At 55.4% G+C, this 21926-nt stretch overlaps 1 protein-coding gene and 1 long non-coding RNA gene across 7 annotated transcripts in view; one reads left to right on the plus strand and one right to left on the minus strand.

Moving 5' to 3' along the window:
• The first annotated feature begins 412 nt into the window (after positions 1–412).
• LOC117867407 lies at positions 413–4233 on the plus strand. The gene is made up of 3 exons (XR_004643395.1): positions 413–768; positions 2149–2477; positions 3889–4233. It is a non-coding gene; the product is annotated as an uncharacterized LOC117867407 (long non-coding RNA).
• Positions 4226–21926, minus strand: part of SSH2 (slingshot protein phosphatase 2) — a 142973-nt gene continuing 125272 nt past the window's right edge. For all 6 annotated transcript variants that reach the window (XM_034752401.1, XM_034752404.1, XM_034752402.1 and 3 more), the window contains 4 exons: positions 21526–21672; positions 18729–18929; positions 12139–12979; positions 4226–10056 (listed from right to left, as the gene is read on the minus strand). In XM_034752401.1, coding sequence (XP_034608292.1) covers positions 8017–10056; positions 12139–12979; positions 18729–18929; positions 21526–21672 — 3229 coding nt within the window. In that variant the 3' untranslated portion in view covers positions 4226–8016. The remainder of the gene's footprint in view (positions 10057–12138; positions 12980–18728; positions 18930–21525; positions 21673–21926) is intronic.

Here is a 21926-nt window from a genome sequence, read left to right on the forward strand (position 1 = left end):
TCATCTGTGGGTCCCACCCCAGCAGCCAAGCCCGCCCGCGAGGCACCAGAGAGCATGTGCACCATCACAGCCAGCCCACGGCCTGGACCGCGTAGCAGGCACAGCGTGTACCAGCCCACGAGGGCAGCTCCTAGAGCCCCCGAGGAGGCGGGCGACTCTCAAGCCCAGACAGACAAGGCCAAGAGTGGGGAGTGAATGGAGGCTCAGAGCAGAGCCGGGACGGGCCCAGGGACAAGCAGCAGAGGCAGGAACAGAGCCCAGGTGTCCTGCTTCCAGGGCCTCTCGCTGGCAGTGCTGCCCTGCGCTGGGCTGGGCACTATGCGGGATGAGCCGGGACTCTGAACCTGCTGGGAAAATGCAACGTCGTTAGGACAACTCTGGCTCACAGGGGCTGGGGGGGAAGGAACAGGCCTCAGGTCCCGCGGGCAGCAGCCAGCCCCTGCTGGACACAGTCCAGCCAGAGCCCTTGGCCAGGGCCCCGGTGCCAAATGCCACCAGCGCAAGGCATTCTGGGAGAGCCTGATGCTACGGGGGCTCGGTCTCTGCTTGGCTGCAGCCCAAGAGCAAAGCTGCAGTCAGCAGCGTGTTGTGGTAACCTTTCCTGCACACCAGCAAACCCTCAGCACAGCAGGCCCAGCCCCCTGCAGGGCCTGCAGCCGCCCCCGGGGGATTAAGAGGCTCTGGCCAGCCAACGAGGGAAGCAATGCCCTGGCTCCAAGAGCGGCAAGGGCCCTACAAGGGCACCGAATGGAGCTGCCTGGGGACTGGGTGAGTAGAAGCGAGACAGGACGGGCACAGCCCCAAACCCTCCCACTCCCAGCACCTGGCCCTGGCCGGCACTGCTGGTGGAGGGCACGGTCACCTCAGGAGCTGTGCCAGCCCTCGAGGGACGAGGGCAGAGACCCCGAGCCACCACTCGGTAGGGGCAAGGGGACCATGGGGTGGAGGCAGCGCCTGGGCCTGCCCTGGCCCCATCTGTGCACGCTGCCCTTTGCCCTCTCTGCTGACCCTGCAGCGGGTGGCTACCACAGAGGTGCCCCACAGGCCAGCGGGGACATGAGCACCCTGACTCCATGGGAACCACCCCTCTGTCTCCCAGATTGTCCATGCGGACGCCTAGGCTCCGAGAAATGCTGGTGGTGCCCAGCACCTCGGCTTCAGCCTGCTCTGACTCTTGCTGGCCCAGGCAGGCCGTAGGTCCCAGGGTCAGCGCAGCACTGCGGGAGGTAGGAACATCCCCCCAATGCCAGCCTGGTGCTCAGGGAGCAGGTGAGAGGACAGGACACCATGGGAAAGCCCTGACCACGGCCCCTCTGCCACCTCCGCTCTGGCCACAAGGGATTGAGTTTGGAGCCAGCTCAGCCCAGCCACTCCCTTCCATCCCATGGCTCTCCTCTGCACCGCCTGTTCTCCAGCCGCTGCAGGCACTCTGGCCCTGGCATTAGCACCTGGTGCAGCAGAATCGCCCGGCGTCCTGCAGGGAGAGACGGCCAGTGAGAAGGTAGCTGGCTCTGGGGAGGGGGCTCGGGATCTGCCCCAAGGGGGCAGCAGACAGAAGAGACGGTGCTGGGTAAAAAGGGGATTTGCTGAGGAAGCTGGACCATGCCTGGCTGGTGGCAGGGAGCGTCAGGCTGGGCATGTTGGCCAGGGGACGGAGGGATGGCAGTTTGGGTGGCTGGGGAAGGGGTTTGGCCTTGCAGGTGAGGAGCTGGTGCTCGTCTGTGGACCCACTGGAAGGAGGCGCAGCGGCAAAGAGGAGGGTGACGGCTGATGCTGGAGGAGGGGCTGATGCCCGTTGGGGTGCCAGAGGGTTGTTGGAAATCTTTTACTGTGCTGGTGATTTAGTGTCCCCCCCGCTGAGGGGGGGGGGGATGCTGCTTTCTAGTGTAGTGAATTTGTTCTATTGGATGTTACTTTATATTATCACCTCCCCCCTCACGCCCTAGTTCTGGGTTTTTCCTTGCTAACAGGGGAAGGTTTTCTCCATGGGGCTAGGGTGCCTCTGTCTCTCGGCCTTCCTGGGGCAGCAGAGCCCAGGCCAGATGTATGTGCCTGGGGCATTGGATGGAGGCTGGCCCCAAGAGTAAGGCGGGAATGCTGACTGATCTCCCTCCCCAACCTGCTCACCTTTGGTCTCTCTGCCTGCAGCCTGCGCCATCCCCGCTGGAGAGCTCCTGGTCCAAGCAGGCCAACGCTCCTGGCGTTTCCTCCCCTTGTGTCCATGGCGGCTTGGGCTGCATTAGCGCTGCGCAGCAGAGTCTCGTTGGGGTGGATAACGGGGACATGCCTGTGCCCTCTGCTGCCGGAGGAACTTGGCCAAGATCAGACACAGGCTGACATCCAATGCTCTGCAGTGGGAGAAGCCGCTCCCTGCCCTTGCCCAGATCTTGCTCCAGGCCTGAGAGGTTCTTTCTCAGCTGCGGCCTCTTGCCTAGGCCAGCTGGTATCGAACCCACCGTCCTCTCGCACAGCCGCAGGTGAGACCGGCCCGCAGGTGAGACCGGCCCACAGCTGTGTTCTAGGCCACGTACAGCAGGGAATAGGGCAGGGGCAGCAGCCCCTCAGCTTTGCACTCTCGGCGGGGCGGACAGACTTAGAGGAGGCCAGGCCAGGAGCTTTGGATTAAGCGGATATCCCAGAAAAGGAGTTGGTGGGTGTTTTGCTGCTGGAGGCTGTGGAATGGGCTGCTGTAGCCCTGGCTGTAGGGCACCTGGAGGACAAATGTGAGGACAGAGGCCGGGGCCTAGGGACCAGGGAAAGGAGGAAGACGGGGAAGGTCGCCCATGTGTGATTTGCTGGGGATGCATTTTGCTCTTACAGCTAGAATCCCAGTCCTGCTGCTTGGTATGCTAGTCCGGATCCCACCAGGCCTGGCCCGGCCCCTAATGGAGGCCCTGCCCAACCTTCAACAGCACCTCAGTACTTCTTACGCCTTTGAGTAGAATAGTTCAGTTTAACCACTATTCCCTTCAGCTCCCTCCTCTTCCCCTTCGACCCACTAGCCCAGTCGCTGCCTTTGGACAAGCTGCAGAAGCCAGACCCCTCCGTGGGCTGCTCCAAGTGCCAGCCGCGCCCCAGCTAACAAGGGAATCCGAACGTGCCTGGATAAATACCTCATCCCTGCAGGATGGATCAGGAAATTGGGGGGTGGGGGTGATCCTCTCTCATTTAAACCCTAAGCATGCAAGATAGCTGCCTGGTGCATTTCACCTGCCGGATCCCCCCGCGCACGCAGCTCAGAGCAGCTGGCTGCCTGGCTAGCAGGGCTGCCCGGCTAGCAGGGCTGCCCCAAGCTCCCAGGGAAGGGAAGTACCTCGCCCAGCTGCAGGTTCGGAAGAAATGTGCAAGTCGTAATAGCCAGGGCCAGGATGCCGGGGATCCTTCCGTGACCAGCTCTCCCAGCGCAGCTTGGGGGATGCTAGTTCGGTGTTGGATTGAGAAAACACCACCGACTGAAACCACCACCCCCGCTTCCTGCGGCGTTAAGGACGACTGCTCCTTGGGGGCCTCCCATCCCAGCAGTGACCAGGCCTGCCCTGGCTTAGCTCCGAGGGGTGCCTTAGGTGCAGAGCAATGCGGAGAGGGGACAGGAGTTTGGCTGGAGCGGTTCCTGTGCTGGGCACCTCCCCCATGGCCTAGGCAAGGGCAGGCAGGACCCACAGCAGAGGGCCAGATTCTCCTTCTCGGGGCCCAGGTTACACCCAAGGATTTCCCAGGAGGTGGGGAGGGGAGATGGGGATAAGGGCATGTTTCAAAAGCACTTAATGCTGGCTGCCCCTGCTCCCAGGACTCCTGCCAATCACAGCTGATCGTGGTGCTAGAGACCCCCACCCCTAGCTTGACCGAGTCCCCATGAGCCACGTGATCCTTTGCATTTTTTCCCCACAGCAGAGGGCAAGGAACCCGTGGAGCAAGCTGCCAAGCCCGTCTCTTGCTGCCTCCCTCCCCTAGGAGATCTGCTTTAGCCAGCGCAGGTCACGTGACCTTAACTCAGGAGCAACCGGACGAAATCCCACAGCCTGGGTTAGCCAGGAGGTGAGACGAACACGGGCTGTCACGTACCAGGTCAGCCTGGGAGTGCCTGGCTAACAGCACCCTGCTCATGCTCACCACTCCCGCCCGCGCTGCGAGCAAGATGGCTCACGTTTGAGTCCCATGAACCCCCCACAGTACCAGCCCTGTCTCCTTCCCCCCCGCCCCCCAGGAAACTGAGGCACCCACATGCTTCATCTCAAAATAAAAATTTATTCAGTAACAAGAACATTGGATGTGCACATCAGTGCACGAGTTCACATTTCCAAACAGCCAAGCACGTGGGTACGAGTCTGGGACCAGTGGGAACATCCCAGTGGCGGTGGAAGATCAGGGGAGGGTACAAGATGAAGTGCCCCCCCCCCAGTCCGGAACTCCGTTTCCAGCTGTCTCTGGAACAGGTGCTGCAGGGCCCCTGCGAGGGAGCCTGCCTGGCTGTGAATTCTGGAGCAAGAACAGTTCCTACAAACCAATGCACGGAAGTCACAGTTGTAGGGAAAAAAACAAACCCAAAAGGCACCGGCACGTGGGTCAGAGCCGAGCAAGGATCTAGATGTGCATGGGCTGAGCTCTAGCCTCCGGCCCAGCACCAGCCTCCCAGCGTGTGTGTGTGGGGGGACCTCTGCCAGCTGTGAGGGGTTAAGCCTTGGCCCCCCTCCTGTCTCTCACACCAGGCAGGCTCCTGCAGGTCTTCCTTCGGGAAAGGGATGTGGCACTCTGTTGAGCTGGGTCACTCACCATAGGGGGAAGCGACATGCACCCCACTCCCAGACAGGCTGTGCACCACAAGGAAGCTGAAACGACAGGCTGGGGGCGTTGTTACTGCCCCTGGGCATGTGCATGGGGGGGGAGGGAGGGGAGCTCAGGCTCTAGACAAGCGTGTACCGGTTTAAAACCCACGTCCTGATCTCGGCTGTCGTCTGGAGGGAAGCCTGAGGTGTGCCAGGAGCAACACGGAGCTAAATCCCACCCTGCTGAAATGAAGCAGGGAACCAGACCCAGGGCTGACCTCGGCATTCGGATGTGCACTTGGAATAGGCCACGACTGAGCAGAAGGGGATTTTTTACACATTTTCTTGATGGGCTCAAAGAAAGCTACGTACGCATCAATGAGTGCAACAGACCAGTTCACGTTTCACGCACGTGCACACACGATCCGGGAGGACCGAACCCCATGGCACCCTCCGTGCAAGGCTCGCACGGCAGGCAATTGACAATACAGCCGGAGCTCAGGGGCAGAGATATTGTCCAGGAGTCAGGGGCACAATGTAAACAGTGTATCCTCCAAGAACTTTGCAAGAGATCAGCAGAATGGCGGCTTTGTACAGAAATCCCTTCATGGTTCTTTAAACATTTGTCACAAGCCCCCACAGCGGCGGAGGGGACTGGGCATGCTGCTGCATCCTCTCAGCCAGGACAGCACCTGCGTCAGTTCCCAGACTGATCACCTGGGGCGTCTTGGCCAAGCCACGCTGTAACCATGACAGGCTCCCAGATCTCACCCTCCAGCCATAAGCCAGCAGCGGGTGGAGAAGTCACTGCTCACTCAGGCATGCCAGAGCCGGGCTGGACTAGAGCAATGGGTGAGCGGATTCTGGCCTAGCATCCCGGTGCTGCGAACAGGCCGACGGCTTCATGTGGTCCAGCCAGAATAGCCGTGCCACGCTCGAGCCATGGGTGCCCAGCACTCCCACAGAACACGGGGAAGGAGCAGGTGCCAGCTCTGTGAAGAAGCAGAGTCCTGCGGCAAGATTCCTGAGCCCCCACTTCTCTTCAATCCCCCTTTCCGTCCTCCCGCGGGGACTCTTCCTGCAAGCCAACTGTGGGTTTGTTGGCAGGCCGCGTGCCCGCGCTGGCTAAGGCAGCTCTGTACGTTTGCACTCCACAAAGCCCAGTGCTGGATGGCAAACAAGGCACTTCCATTGTCCTCCTCACAGAGCAGCCCCAGCCCCTTCCCAGTGCTCCATAGCCCACGGTCTGCCTGGGCCAGTGTTTCAGCCACGGCCCCTCGCAAGTTCTGGGCTCCTCAGGACAGGCGCTGCTGCTACGTGATGAACTCTGGCGCTCAGAACCGGCCCCGCTGGACGTTGCTCCAGCCACGAGTCCTGGCAGGACCCAACTGGGCTCTGCTCTCAGTGACTGCGCAGCACTGTCTGAGTCGGGCATTGCCCGTTTCACCTCACCCTCAAAACCGGTGTGCGCACAGCACCGTCGATCCTGTAACGCCGCCCTGGCCAGGGCTCAGCCCCATTGCAATGAGCAGCTGCTAAGAACGCCAGGGGGTTTGCTAGTTACTTTGGTTCTGGCAGGATGCGTAGCCAGCGCGGTTAACAAAATGCCAGGCCCCACCAACAGCCCCCTGGTGGCCCAGCACCAGCACTGCAGGACGGCGAGTCGGTGCTCAAACGAGCTGGAATTCGCTAGAGGGGACATTTGTGAAAGGTGCTGCAGTGCACCACTGGAAACCAGCCGCCAAGGGCCAGCTGAGCCCTGCCCTGTGCTCACTCTCGAGCAAAACCGGCTGAACCTCAGAGAGGCTCTGAAATACCATCCCGCCATTCTGCAGTGGAAGAGGGGAACGTCCTGCAACAGGGGCTCTCGCAAGACTTAAGGAGGATGGAGACATTTGGCAGAAGCGGGCAACGGGTTCTCACTTGCTGGGAGGGAAGACAGCTTACAAAAGGAAACCCACTCAAGCATTCGGGCAGAGGCCAATGAACACCACTCAGTTGGAGTCGGGGGGGGTTTTGTTTTCCAGTTTACAGAATGCAGTCTTGTCCTTTCAAGAAAACAATGTAAGAAATAACAAAAGTTATCTAGATAAATACTGTATGTACACAACTGAGGGGGGAAAGGGAACTTCCAGACAAATCATTGCTCCAGGTTAAGTGTTAAGGTGAGAGCAGAGCGAGGGGAAACATGTAACAATTACATCAGCCTTCGGGTCTGAGAGCCAGCTGAGTGTGTATGTGAGTGTGGGGAGAATCACTCGGGCAGCACTAGAAAAAACAGCTCTGGGTAGGGGAGAGAAAGGTGAACAGATGATATGGCCATTAACTCAGAAGGCCCACAGCAGTATTCAAGTAACGAAAGGGTTAAAACCCTATAGAATTGTTTGTTTTAAAAGAACACACGTCAGTTTTCCCCCCAATTGCTGCTGTTAAAATGGGTTCTTTTAGATTATGAAATTCAAATGAATTTGGCAGCCCCAGGTTCGGAGCAGAGGAGAGGCTGGTTCTGGGAGGGGTTGCTGTTTGAAGTTTCTAACCCCACTGGTCATGACACTTTATGCATTGGGGGGGGGGGGGGGTGAGAGGAGGGAAGTCACATTGGAGCCACTCCCTGGAAACAAACCATGCAACTTTGGGCAAGTTTGCATTCCAAAGTTGGAGCCACAGCGAGAGACTGAAAAGTGCAGCCCAGCCATCAGCTGCCTTTGGGCTACAGGCACAAGCCAACCCGACGGGTTTGCACTGAGGCAGTTTCAGAAGCCATTTGTCACTGTTGTGGAGTTCCAGTTAGCTCGAAGTGGATCAAAAAAAGCCACGAACAAATCTTGGCACAACCTTCATATTTACACCAGCTGCCACTCCGGTAAGTGCCCCAGCTAGCACCAATTTGTGTGTGTGTGTGTCTTCAAGTTATTTGTGCCTTGGTTCCAATCTAACCTAACCCTCACGATTTCACCACACAGAGATGAGCCAACTGCCAACAGCAATGGTCACTTATGAAAGGTGTTCTTTGAAAACAAAGAATATTTGAGGTTATTTGAGTTAAAAATAATTAAAAAAATAACAAACGGTTTTGCAGTCAGCGTCCCACACAAAATACAACCCAAACCTACATGCGCCAGGAACAGTAAAATGACAAAATATATAAAATTAACGAATAAAGTGCATGTTCCTTACATATTACACCTGCCCCTTGTATGAACACAACAACATGGGTTTTGTTTAAAAAGAAGTCACAGCTGAGGGCTCAGGATCACATGGTATTATAGAACGGATTGCTTGTCCGCTTTTTGTCGTTAGCCTTTTTTAGTCTCCTCAGAGGGTGAGTTCTACCGTGTTGATGTCTAGGTGCTCCAGCCAGGCTTGGAGCTGGGAGCCAAGAGTCTAGTACCTGCGTCTGTAGCAGCGGAAGACCCTCTTCCAAGCTAGTCAATCTAGGATCTGCGCTGGGACACACACTCTGCGGAGCTGAGCAGAACTCTTTGGCATACTGCACGGGCGGCCTCTCCACCGGCTGGCTCTGGGCAATGCACTCAGTTGTTTTAAGCTGCTCTACAAAATGCTTGGTGGGTTTTGGATCCTGGCAAATAAGGGGAGAGGAGGCACAAGGCTTTTCAGGTGGGCCTTCCAAGCCGTGCTCGGCCAATGCCCCACGCTTGCCTTGACCAGTCCTCGGGGAGGCGGGCAGCAAGTCAGGACAGGTCAGGCTGGCATGGGAAGAGGCCGACTCCCTCTTGGTTAAGTCATCTTGAGAGAGTTCCAGGCAGCCCAGCTTGGCTAAGGATGCCGAGCGTTTCATCTGGGACGGCGTGGTAAGCCCAGCTTGCCGTACCCGGGCCTCAAGTTCCTTCGCACGCTGCTTCACTGAGCTGGGAGTCTCACTCAGGTCTTTGATGCTGGGGCTGTTGGAGCTGTGGGGGAGGCCGCAGGGGAGGAAAGAGACATCCATGGCTTCAGTGCTGTCACTGATGAAATGCAAGTCCTCGTTGCTCAGCTCCATCAAGGCACTGTCACTCGCCCCGCACAGGACATGCCCGTTCCTTGAGAGGCTGCTTGGTGCCACTGGCTCATCGTCCGTGCTTGTGCTGTGCTCCGTAATGCCCTCCAGGTGAACGACGCGTTGGTGCCAAAGGTCATCCAGGCCCTCTGAAGGCGAGCGCGTCACCTGGCCAACGAACGAAGAGGTATCGAGGTTAATCAGTGCCGCACCGTACTCTTCCTCGGGGCTGCCCAGGGTGAAGGTGGCCCGCCCGATCTCCTTGTGCTCTAGTACCAAAGGGTTATGCAAAGGCAGAGCGTCTGGATGTACAGGTGCCGTCTCTGCGCACACTGAAGGGTTCAGGTTTTCATCGACTGGAAGCAACACGGCAGTGTTCTCCAGCGTGGCCTGCTCGCAGCTGCCGTCACGCTCATGGAGGTCAGGGGGCGTGCCCATGGGGGTGTACTCGATAATTTCTATCCTCTTGGGGAGGTGACAGGGCAGGGCTGGCTCCCCAGAGCCATCCAACGACACCATCGTCCTGAGCACTTCCTGCTCAGCACCAGGCTCTGCCAGCAGCGACTCCTGAGCCGGCTGCACAAGGCAAGGGGCGAGTGGTGGGGACAGCTGCGGGTCAGCCGGCAGTTCAGGGCCATGAGGCAATGCACCCTCGGCTGCTGGGCTCTTTGCCCTAGCCTTGTCGCTCTCATTCTCTCTACGGGCAGGATCCAGCTCCCGCGATGGTTCCTCAGTCCTTCCCTTTGGCACGAGCTCGGCAGCTGCAGAATCAGTCTTGGAATTCTTGCGAGTAGGTAGCAGGCACGTGGGGGGGACGTGCTGGTGCTCTTGTTCCTGTCTCAAGCGTTCCTCAAATTCCAAGGTGGCACGTTTAACAGATCCCGGACACCACTTCGACCCAGGGTTCAGACCCTGCACTCGAGGCTCCTGCTGGCCTTCTGCGGGATCGCTTTCTTCCACATCGGACACGCAGGTAGATGGTTGGAAGGTGGGAGCACTTTCCTGGTCTGGTTTTGGAAAGTCTTTTGCCGTTTCCTGCTGTGCAATGCAAGCGCCTTCGCTCTGCTCAGCCTTCCCAGGTTTATTTTCAGATGCCCAGACCACCTCTACAGACAACTCATGTACTGTATTCCTCTTCGGTGCTTGGGCATGGTTGGCTGAGCCCTCCATCTTCTGCTGGCACGGTCCTACGCCCTGGTTGATGGATTCAATTTCAGTTATGATTTCTTTCACAGAGATTGCATTTTCCGAGTGGGATCTTGTGAGAGGGCCCATGGTGCTCAGTTCAGAGATGTCCTGCAAACACAGAGAGACTTATTACAAAGTGCACAGCAGCCTTGCTGACAAAACACCTGCAGTCAGACAGCCTGAACTGCCACGAACACAAATACAAGAGAAAGAAAAAGGCCCCGGTGCTAATGCAGCGTAATGGGCACCAGGAGCTCACTCCAAGCAGGCAGACTGGGATGCTCACTACTGGAGCAGTTCCACAGGTGCTCTGGTCTCAAAACGTTCCAACCACTGGCCTAAGGCATTTAGATGCCAGGAGATTTAGGCACCCAACTTCCATGTGCTTCTTACTTAACATGCATTCGAAGGCAAAATTTAGGTCATTTGAAAAGAAAATAAGAATAAGAGCGAGAGTTCTCACCCTGTACAGAAGAGGAATGAAAAGGACTATGGATTACTTTAAATCCAACAACCAGGCCGGATCCGTATGCTAAAGGCCGGATCCGTACGCTAAAGGCTCTTGTTGGAGTCTAAACGTTCCACAATTCCCACTGGAGAGTAGCTCGGGATGCTAGAGCAGAGACAGGGCCACTAGTAAGTACTCTGTCAATTGTGCCTTGGGGGTACTGGACTAAAATATTAGGTAGGACCAAACAGGCTTGGCCCAAGATGGAAAGGAGGCAACCAGTGCTGTACTAACCAGAAGAGAAAACTATTCAAGTAAAACAGTTTTCCAGGAAAAAGCAGGTCTGGGATTAACCAAGATCACAGTCAGAACTGCCAGCCTGGTCTGACTGGAGAGAGAACTAGGGCTGATTCCCAGCACCCTCTTTCAGCTGGCCCAGCAGAGAAAGGAGGCAGGAATTCTGAATACTGGGAGTTAAACTACGTCAACCACATGTCTCCTGGGGTGCACCACTGAACGTCACGTTTATCACACTCGGATATCGGACAAGGGACAAATTCAACGGCCATTAGCAGCGACTCTCCAAGTGAAAGGTGAGAACATAAAATCAGCCTTTCAGCTACTTCGGTTAGAGAGTCTAGATCCCATTCAACAAGTCAACAATTTACATATAAAAAGCATCCTCTTGGACATAACCCCCTTGAGCTCTCTAAGGACACGGGTTACCGTTCTGCTGGCAAGCTGCAGTCCGAGTCGTGAATGGAGAACTGTCTGCAGCACGTACTACATTTAAAAAATCCTCAGTGGAAGATAGAAAGTCGAATAAAACCTACAACTCAACCAGCGAGAGCGCTCTGGGAGAAGCAGCCAGCACGCCACTGCTGATCAGCCATAGCCCACTAAGATACGAGATGTTTAGCTCTAAAGGGCTCTAGCTTCCTTTTTCATTCTGCATGGCATTAAGACTCTAGACAACTGCCAATCAAAGGGCACCTAACCGCAGTGTCCTGTTCCCACCGGTGTCCTTGCCCCTTGAACAGATGCACTGCCCGGCAGACATTACGTTTATATTTTTGGGGTGGGGGTTCATTACTCATGAAAACGAACCACCGATAGCATTAGTCACCCAATCCTGACCTGCAGCTCCCCCCACTTGTATTCCAGTGCTGGGCTCCCCACACACAGCTCTGCCAACGCCTTTCAGGCCTGACCTGCTGCTCCCCTGCCCCCCGGCTATGCCAAGGCTTGAGAACCCTTCACACAGCTCTGCCGGTGCACCTCAGTCCCGATCCGCAGCCCCTCTTCAGTTCTGTTCCAAGTTTGGGGTTCACTGCCTGTAGCTCTGCCCAGGCTCCTCAGTGCTGACCCTCCCCGCTTTGCTACCCAACAATCGCTCCCACCGATCTACCGCCGTCCCTCCATCCCGACCTGCTACCCCGGGCCTGGAGCTTTCCACCCGAGAACGTCGCCCATTTGGTCAGGCTGTTTGGTGGTGTTTATGCTGGGGACAAATAACTGCTCTAGATGTGATTCCCAGGCTAGGGGCACGTGCTCGGGTAGCTGTACTACCACCACCTTGCTGCTCTCCTTATGCAAAACTTTACATCTAAGAGTTTATCACATTAACTGGAAGACCAGAATGTTGCCATCTTTCCACTGCATTAACCATACAGCAAGAGACTCCTACGGCCATCAGAAACATCCCAACAGCAGTTCACAGGAAAGCAGCAAGCCACTGGTACCTTTGGTTGTTCCTCATCTGTGGAAGACTCTTCTGGTGCTGCAGGGGAGTTGCCTGCAGAGTTATTTCTCTGGGTATTGACAGCAGTCTCTGCTGGCAGCACCTCCAGCACAGACATCTTGGAGACCCCGTTCCTTCCGCTTCCCTGCTCGTCCATCTTGGAGTGAGAACAGGCGTGAGACCGGCTCTCTTGGGACAGCTCCTCAAACTTCTCTAGGGCACTGAGGAAATCAATCCTGTCTGTGGTTTCAGGCTGGGAACTGAGCTGTGGGCTTGGGGAATTCTGATCAGGCGACCTGGGAAGGTCTTTTAAACAAGCTGTGAATTCCTCCATGGGTACCAAATGCACGTTCAGGTCAGTTTTAAGGGCATCTGTCTCTAGATCATCCACGGTCAAATCAGGGAACGCTGTGGCCATCTCCAAAGGCTCTTCAAGTTGCATCAAGGCCTCAGAAGAATGGCAATTATCCAGGGGAAATTCTGACTCATCCAAGCAGCACCCTGCCGGACACCCGTTGATGTTGTTCAGGTTCAGTTCATCCTCTATTTGTTCGGCACGGAAGTCTCTGGCTGTGAACTCCAAACGGATCCTCCTCTCTTTGGCACCCAGCTCCTCGATCACGTCCGTGTCCTGCTGGAGCAGACGGTCCACGTGCGGCCCCACTGAGAAGACGGGAGATGCAGGCTGGTGGTTGTCGTTTGCCGTGGGCTCGGAGAGCTGCTCTGCGGAAGTGGTGATCTCCTTTTTGTTCAGCTCCATCCCGGGTTTGCAGATGGGCTGGTGGTGCTCCGAGAGGTCGCTGTCCGAGTGCGACCGCCACAGCTTGTTATGCCGCTGTTTGCTGCGGGAGAAGGGAAACATTTTAGTCACTGTCAGACACCACCTGCGGCTCTCAGGTGCTTAAAATACAACCCTGGGCCAAACCCAGGCTGGCATAAGTGGGGGAGGGCGCTTCCATGGTAGCCCGTGGGCCAGATTCAGCGGCAACCACCAGTCCCTTCCATTAAACGTGGTCAGAAAATGAATCCACCTGGGCCTAAGTGGCCAAGTTGGTGTGGCTGGCACCGCTCTAGCATGGCGGGCAAACAGCTTGTATGCCATGGGGGGAGGGGACAACAGTACAGTAGGAAAACCAACCAATAGGAAGGGGTAATACAAAGCAGGCCTCTGCCCTCTGCACTTTCTGCTCCCAGGGGCAAGTTCCGCCCTGCGGGGAGTGGGTACAATTGCAATGGGCCCCAGAACACCCCTCTGTGTAAACAAGCATGGGGGTGTAAGTCGTTTACACGCACGAACCCCCAGTGGTTTGTACTGGCCCCAGGGAATTCTGCTCAACTTGGTCCCTTATCCGATGCAGACAATGGACGTGTTGGAAGGGGAGATCACGCTGCAGGGCGACAGCCGAGGGGACGCTCAGCGGGGTAGATGGGGGGCCCCAGAACAAAAGGATGCCTGAATCCCCCCCTAGGGATCCAGCACCCGTGGGGCAGGCTCTGGTAAATGACTGAGCTTTGGAAACCAGAGCGGGGTGGGGGCTGGGGACATCCTGCATGGTTACAGGAGGCCAAAAATAGCATCTTGTTTGCAGGACAGAGGCCCAGGACAGCCACCCCCCTCGCTGCTGGAAAACATCCTCGGGAGGGTCCCAGCAGTCACACGCTCGAGCTAACGGCATCAGCAGCACCTGTTCTGAGAACTGTTGTGTTCGCGGCCCACACAATGGGGCCATTTCTCCGAAGTGGAACCGGACCAATGAAAACACATGCCCAGCCCAGCCCTGCACTTTAGATTTCCTTTCCTCTGCTTGCTGCACTTTCACCAGCTCCCCCTAGGAGGAGAGCACACACCAGCTCGAAAGGACGCTGCGGGCAGCCAGCCAAGTCTGTGGATGCCCTTCTGCAATCTCCCCTCCTAGTCGCCCGCGTGCGCGCTGAGATCTGCTGAGCACAGGTACGCTGCTTAGCTAAGACACCGGCACAGGCCTAACAAGGCTGCACGTTTCTGATGGGGAATGCCCTACGGCTGGGGGTCCTTACAAAATAACCCAGTGCCGAATTAGATTGCAGACCCAGCAGTCAGGCACCAAGAGTCGGTGTGTGTGAAATGGGGTAGGACCAGACCTATGAAGGGCTTGTCAGATGCATGTACTTGGCTCCCACTGGGAACGGACCCTGGAGACGGAGAGTATTTTGTCTGCAAATATCGGTTAATGCAATGACATAAAGCAGCGACTACCGCTCCTGGCAGTCACCACATTTTCCTTCTGTTTACGAAGGATGTTGGGATTACAGCATGAGCCGGGACTCGGGAGGGCAGAGCTCCATGGAGGGCTCCCCGCCTGCATGTCCTCGGGCACACTGCTTTGTCTCTGTGCCCCCGGTTCTGGAAAATCCTTCTCAGGGACACTGTCTGGTTAAATACAAATGTATTGGGGCCTGGACTGTCTCTCGCTATACTCCTGTGTGCAGTCCAACACGCAGCACAATGTGCCCAGCTGGTGACTGGACCTTGTCTGGACATTACGGGCACACATGGGGCAGAGCTTTCTGGGCGGTTCATCACACAGGCACCAGAGAGGCGGGGCATGAACTCTGCATGTGTGTTTTATTTTGAAATTCAAGTCACCTGTTTGCAGGAGTGTTTTATCTGCCTCCAGCAGAGCCTGAGCCCAGGTAACAGGAATAACCAAGCCTGATTTCACCCTGTTAATTTTTAACCTTGGACCTCCCCCATTGAGCAAGGAGACAAGGTGCCAGAAGCAGGTTCAAAGACCACAAACCAAGATTCATTTCTGCAAACCAACAGCCATTTTCTAAGATACCTGGATGAAAGCTTTGGCCGTGCTTCTCCTACACAGACGTCTATGCTGCTTGGTCTACTTTGTTCCACAGATGCACCCTAGCGCCCAGCACAGTTTCAGCTGAGAAATCAATGCGTCAACACAGACCTCTGCCTACAGAGAGCTGGAGAGGGGATCCTGCCCTCTGGAATAGTAACCACAGCATGTGCATGATTATTGGAGAGACTCGAAGGGGCTCCCCATCTATCTCGGGTACTTACACAGCTCCCCTTACCCCAGAATCAGAGTGCCTCTCAATCTTCAGCAGATTCATCCTCAACACCCCATGAGGCAGGGCACTGCTGTTATCCCCATTGGACAGATGGGGAAATGGAGGCAGAGAGACTAAGTGACTTGCCCAAGGTTACACAAGAAGTCTTTAGCAGAGCAGGGAATTGAACCTGCATCTCTGGAGTCCCAGGCTATTGCCCTGGACCGTCCTTCCTTGAGCTGACAGCCCAAACCCAAGCGTAGGCCGTCGGGCTGCCACGCAGCCTGGCTCCCCTTGTCTGGCCGCCCAGTTCTACTGAAATGTTTGGGGCGGAGGCGAGGGGTTCCCTGTTGAGTCTGCTGTCTCCATTCGGCCGGTAGTTCTAGCGCTCTCAAAGCAATCCCTCCCTTGCACTGGACACAGCAGTGAGACCTGCACCTTCACATCCCGGGCCCCCAGGGAGACTCGGGCCATTGGCGGGATCGAGGACGAGAGTGCCCTCCAACCGGCAGGGATGCGCTGCCAGCGCTCAGAATGGTCGCCCAAGGGGCTGGGGAAAAGGGGGTCTCCAGAATTCCAGGCCATGCTCAGGGTTGAGCAGAGCAAGTGGGCGCTGGGCACAGCTGGAGTGAAGGTCTCTCGTTCCCCCACCCGTGTCTCAGGCTGGAGTTGGGCAGAGTGAAGGAGCACTCTCGGGCCCTGACGTTCAGTCACTTTCTCCGGTAGCTGTTTCCACGGCCGGCGGCCCCAGGTGGTTTGGTAAAAGGAACGTTCATGCTGCGCAAGGCACAGCACGGCCCTTGGGCTCGGCCCCTGCCTGACACTGTCTGAGCGGGTGTTGCAGCAGTGCGGTGCCCAAGCTTGCTAGGAGGGAGAAGAGAGTTTAATGAGGTGAAGGAAAGACTCTGGCCTTGCTGCTAATGGCTGACAGCTCCAAGGAGCTAAACATCCCTGCTGCTATGACAAAAAGAGCCAGGGGGCTCAGTGTTTACGGCTGAAAAGCAATGTCCCGCTTACCACGCCCCCTTCACCTTCCCAACAACGTCACCAGCCTCGACTCCACCATCTGAGCAGTCACAGGAGCACGGATCTGCCCTGGGTTAATACAGCAAACAGGCCTGAGGGCCGCTCGAGGGGAGACCCCAAAGCTGTGACGAAAGAGGGCAGAGAAGCCTTTTGGAGCGGTGAAAGCAGATACATGAGGAATGCGTGGTGCCCCGAGGTTCTGCCTGCTGCTCTGCCCAGCGTGGCACTGAGCTCACCCCAGACTTGTTCGCCTCGTGCGCTCAAAGGCCTCACTGATAACCTCATTCTACTGGAGACCTGTCCAGAGCGGGCAGAGACGCGGCAGCTGCATATCCAAGGTGAGGGTGAGCCACGCATGGCAGGAGTGAAGGTGGCATTCCCATGCTGGTTACAAATCAACTTTTCCAAGTCTAGCACACAGGGAGCAAAGAAGAAGAAATCAAGACCTCATCACGCAGAGGCTTTCACTGACTGGACTTCCCAGTGTACTAGTGGCTGCCAGACAAGCTCACTCGGTGACCTAGATTCGTAGAGGGCTTGAGGATGCGAAGTACCAGCCACACACCAAGTATGATTCTGTTCGCCCACATGGCAAGCCCTAGAGAGACAGACAGCATGTACTCCTGGGCTCCTCTTTCCAGAGCGGGACAGAGGAAACATCTCACAGCCGGATCAGCGTGGTGCTCTGCTCTTCTAACACCACCACGTACATTTCCAGGCTCTGGTCCGAGCTGCCCGCTGGCGAGTGCCAGGAAAGCCGATGATGTCCTAACGCACAGGTAACTGCCCGAGGATTAATCTGCGCCCAACTACAAACAGCCTGCAGCAGAGGAGGGATCTAGCACCAATACTGCAGTCTGGCAGAACACGAAGTATCTTTGCCTTCCAGCAGGTCAAGTCAGGACATTGCTTAACGCCTCCTTTATGGGGATGTCCAGGAAACATGCAATATTGATGTCTTTTTACTAGTCAGCTGACAGGCCTCGTGTTACTAAACCCGCTGCCATGCCTTACCTCCCAGCTGAGCGGAAAATGCCATCCAGGAATAAACACTCGATGTTTAGACTACAGAGGAAAGGGGCTCCCCGCACTGTCTGCAGCAACCGTTCCTCAGCCAAACAGCCTCGAAGCCATCGCAGACATTGAGCGAGTGTATTTCTAAAAGGGATTTGTGATGCTGCGACGATCGGGCCGTATTTCTGAGACGGCAGAGCGGGGCACTGGTTTCCTACTTAGCCATGCTGTAAAAGCTAGTGGAATCATTTGGTTCTGTTGGTGCCTAGCTCAGAGTTGAGATTAGTCCTGGGACACCTTGTCATGCCACTGGCTGCTCGGACAGATTACTCAGCTCCCCCGCCCCCCCCCGTGGAGCTTTGGCTAAGGCTCCCCATACAAATGGAGCGCTCTTCCCAACCCCCGCTCCTAAGAGAACGATGAACTTGCACACCCACGAAGGGAAGCACTGAATTTATCCAGTGGAGCCACTCAAGTGTCCTGTGCCTTACTTTATACTGTGAATAAGGTTAAGATTTTGGCATGGGCACTTAAAATTCACGGGCAGGACATGGGCAATAAACCATAAGTCACAGAAGCCCGAGCCCCGCACGGGGGGGTGGGGTGTGGCAGCCTGAGCCCCGCACAAGGATGGGGGGGAAGTGGGGTGGCAGCCCGAGCCCCGCATGGGGGGGGGGGGAGCAGGGGTGGCAGCCAGCGGGGCTGAAGCAGAAGTCATGGAGCTCTGTTAAAGTCACGGAATCCGTGACCAAATTTGATCCTCCTTTCTAGCCAAGTGGAAGCATGTCAGACAGCTCTCTCAAGCACACACTAATTCTGAATGAGGCAGGAACACAAGCACCTGCCTGCAAATGTGCTGGGCCGGCCACCGGCCATGTGGTCAGGTCAGACAGAAAGGCTCAGTGACGGCTGAAAACAAACTTAATTAAACCAAGGCTCCAAACCCCAGTGCACATGGTACAAAAACAAGATCATGGCTGAATGTCAGCGACCACAACACGCAGTCCGGGGCTACACCCTGCTGTCGGCACAGCTCCCTGTGGCTTCGTACAGATGAGCAGCAGCTGAGGTTTCGGACGTGTGAGAGCAGACACACCCAGCTTCCCACACTCCTTTGCAGCACCGGTACTGAAGGAGGCACAATCCGCTTGGGTTCAGACACTTTCCGGTTCTCCTTTCACTAGAAGCCTGGGCCAGAGCGGGCTGGGCAATGATTGTGTGTTTAGGAAACACAGGGCAGGAGACAAAAACAACAAGGAGTCTGGTGGCACTTTAAAGACTAACAGATTTGTTTGGGCATAAGCTTTCGCTTCTGAAGAAGTGAGGTTTTTACCCACAAAAGCTTATGCCCAAATAAATCTGTTAGTCTTTAAGGTGCCACCAGACTCCTTGTTGTTTTTGTAGATACAGACTAACATGGCTACCCCCTGATACAGGGCAGGAGACAGATTGGTGCTCGAAATCTTACGGCCCAGTTCCCCCCTTGCCTCCGGAGCTCACCTCGCCAGCAGAATCCCTTGGTACTCCTCCAGCTGCCTCATGAAGCTTGGGTTGGGCTTGGTGACCGTGCGCCGTTCCTTCACGTGGTCATAGGCTCGGTCCAGGTTCCAGCCGTACTCCTTCATGGCATACGCGATCACCGTGGAGGCCGACCGGCTGACTCCCATCTTGCAGTGCACCAGGCATTTCGACCCGTTCTTCCTAGGGCGGGGAATGGAAAAGGACGATTTTAAAGCCTCCTCTGAAAAACTCAGGAGAGGCAGACATTGTAGGGGAGAGCTCCAAGTTACCACACAGCTCTTTCTAAGCACTTTCATTCTAAGGGAAAAGCATCCTAGAGAACACACACAATATAGCAGGAGTTGCCCATCAGCCTTGGGGGCCCTAGAACAGGGGTTCTCAGAACAATTTTTTGGATGGCCTCAGAGTGTGGGGCCAACCGACCCTTGCTGGTGGCCACTCTGACAATTTTTGCAAACCCGAGTCCTGCCACCACGGGCTGAAGCCAAGGGCCTGAAGCCAGCCGAGCACACACACTGGCCCCACGTGCCTGCGGAGGGGCTGCTTGGAGCCCCCAGGAGGCTGCATGGTGCCCCCAGAGGCTGATCCCCTGCTGGGGACGCCAGCAAACACCGAGACAGCCAGAAGCAACAGCTGGGTGCATTTGAGAAACGCTGCCCTAGTAGCTCCTTCCAGCCCTTCAGTGGGATTGGACAAAGCTCAAGTCCAAAGGCTACGAGTCTGTTTCAACTCAGCCTTTTTGAATCAAAAGCCCCTGTTTGTTGGCCTCCAAAAGACCCAGGCTGAACCAGTCTATGCAAACCTCCTGGGGTGGTACGTCTCTGGAGGTGTTTACAGTCTCAGCAACTAGCCTTCATCGCCCGCACTGTTATTAGCTCCCAGGAGAGGCGTGGTAACCCTCCCCAGGAGCAGAAGATAATCATGCATAAACCATCCATAAATTGAATAAAAGGGTCCCCCAAGATACTGCATGGGGTTGCAATATCTGTCACAACGGGCTTCTATGTACCAAGCAGCTCCGGACTCTCACTGCATGAAGTCGTTTTTCATCCCTGGCTCTCGTTCATTGCACAGAGCAGTCTTGGTACAGAGCTAGTCGTGAGGAGTTTGGTCTGGCTTGAGAAGGGTTTGCTCTATCGCCAGCAATGCAGGGGTTTTACTTCAGCGAAGTGTGAGCGGCAAACGAAGGCGCACAGGCTGTAATTTGCCTCGTCCAGCACGGACATCCGCCGTACAGGTTTCAGAGTTCAGACCTGCCCCCGTGTTCTTTGCATACGCATGATAAAAAGGTATTTGTTAGTTACTGACAGGCCTCTACGTCAAGGGAGTCTGTCACTAGGGCTGTAGTCTCACTGCAAAGAGAGGTGTGTTTTTACAGATGGCTATCTCCATCCAAGATCCTAGAGATCTGGAGGTACAAAAACCCCACACCTCTTTTGCAGTGAAGACTTGGCTCAACATGCTTTATAACCCAAGTTACGCAAAAACCTGCAAATGTCAGAACTCCCCCTGCACCTGCCCCCAATGGGTGAGATTCTAGAAAAGCCGGGGGTGGGTGGGAAGGCCAGGTGGGACAGGCACACAAGCGCCAAAAGGGCTTTAACTGCCCCAACCTGGAACTAACTTGCCTCATACAAACTTCTAGCTTTAAACGTCGGGTGAATTCAGGGTGGGGAACAAAATGTGCCTCCTGAGAGGAGACTGTTTCTGACAAGGACAAGGTCCAAAGTCATTGCACCAAGGAGCTCGATGTGCTTTAGAAGTATATCTATAAATAGCGCTAGGGTAAATCTGAGAGGCTTAATGATTTGCTGGAGAAGGAGCCATTGTCCATCGGGTCATCAGCTCTAGGGCACGGGCAAGAGACAGATGCAAACCCCACACAAGAGAGGGTTAAAGGCAGTCCCTCGTTTGGAAATCCATCCCAGCCTTGCTGGCAATGCATGCCAATTGCTTCTGTGACCAGTGTCTTCCTGAATCAGATGGCTGCTGGACTTATTATAGACAACCCAGAGAAGCAGCACATGTGTTGGCAACCCAATGGCCTCCAGCTACCAGACCAGAAGTGGCCATCCAGATAGGAGGCCTAGCAAGCATCTTAGTGCTAACGGACGAGGGTTTTATTCAGAGCAGTGTCTGCCTGCTTTGTACGCAGGGAATGATTTGGATTTGGTTCATGGTTATGTTGCTTTCCGGTGTCTGCTAACCTCTGCTTGTTTTACTGTCGCCTTGTCCTCCCAACTCAGCACGCTTGTTTCGCCCACATGTCAACAAGGGAAGGAGAACTCTCTCTAACAGTGACCAGATTCTTTGTTACCTGTCTGCCCGCTGCTGAGCACTATGGAGTGTTTGGGCTTCCTCAACGCTCTTATAACATAAACCTGCCAGCGGGGATGCTGTGTAACAAGTAACCCCATTCCCTTTTGGCATTAACAGCTGTGTTTGCATGGCTCTATGTCCCTTGACATTTTACAGAAGTTTAACACCTCAAGTGGTTCTTAGTTTCTGAAGTCCTGGAAGCATCCCTAAGGCACTACAAATGCAGTGCAGCCAAGGGGACGACCGCATAGCAGCGTTTTTCCCGCTTACTACCATGGGCTTTTTTTGTAATCAGACAGAAAAGCCCACTGCACACAGCAACAGCGGGAACGGAGAATGCAAATGTCTCGATCCTAACACAGGACAAAGGGGAGTTGGAAAGAGTGAAGGGCCAGAAGGAAACATTGCATTACTAGGAGCTTGCTGTATTGTGTTCGTTCTTTAAATGCAGACTTACTTGGCTTTGGAGATGAATTTGTAAGTGTCATTCCAATACGCCAGCAGATCTGTAGCCTCCTCGTCGTACACCCGGATGTTATGGTACTCAAAGACGCCTGGGAAGAAGTTATCTATTTCTCGAGTCACATTCAGAATGTACCGCACCCTGTGTGGAAGCAGAGGGCAGATAAGATTGGACAGACCGTCTCTGCAAGGAAATGGCTTTGCCTTGTTTTGAATCTGTTTAGAGCCAAGCAGTCAGAGTTACACGACTACAACACAGAGCAAGCCAAACTGGGAGTTAGGCTTCAAAGCAGTGAGGAAGGGATTGATTGCGAGGCCAGGCTAAGGGTTTGCTGTAGAATTTCTAACCTAGACTCTGTGGAAGGGGCTTCAGCCTGCTGTGAATGGAAACCGAGC

The sequence above is a fragment of the Trachemys scripta genome, chromosome 18 (genome assembly GCF_013100865.1).
Source record: "Trachemys scripta elegans isolate TJP31775 chromosome 18, CAS_Tse_1.0, whole genome shotgun sequence".
NCBI lineage: Eukaryota > Metazoa > Chordata > Testudines > Emydidae > Trachemys > Trachemys scripta.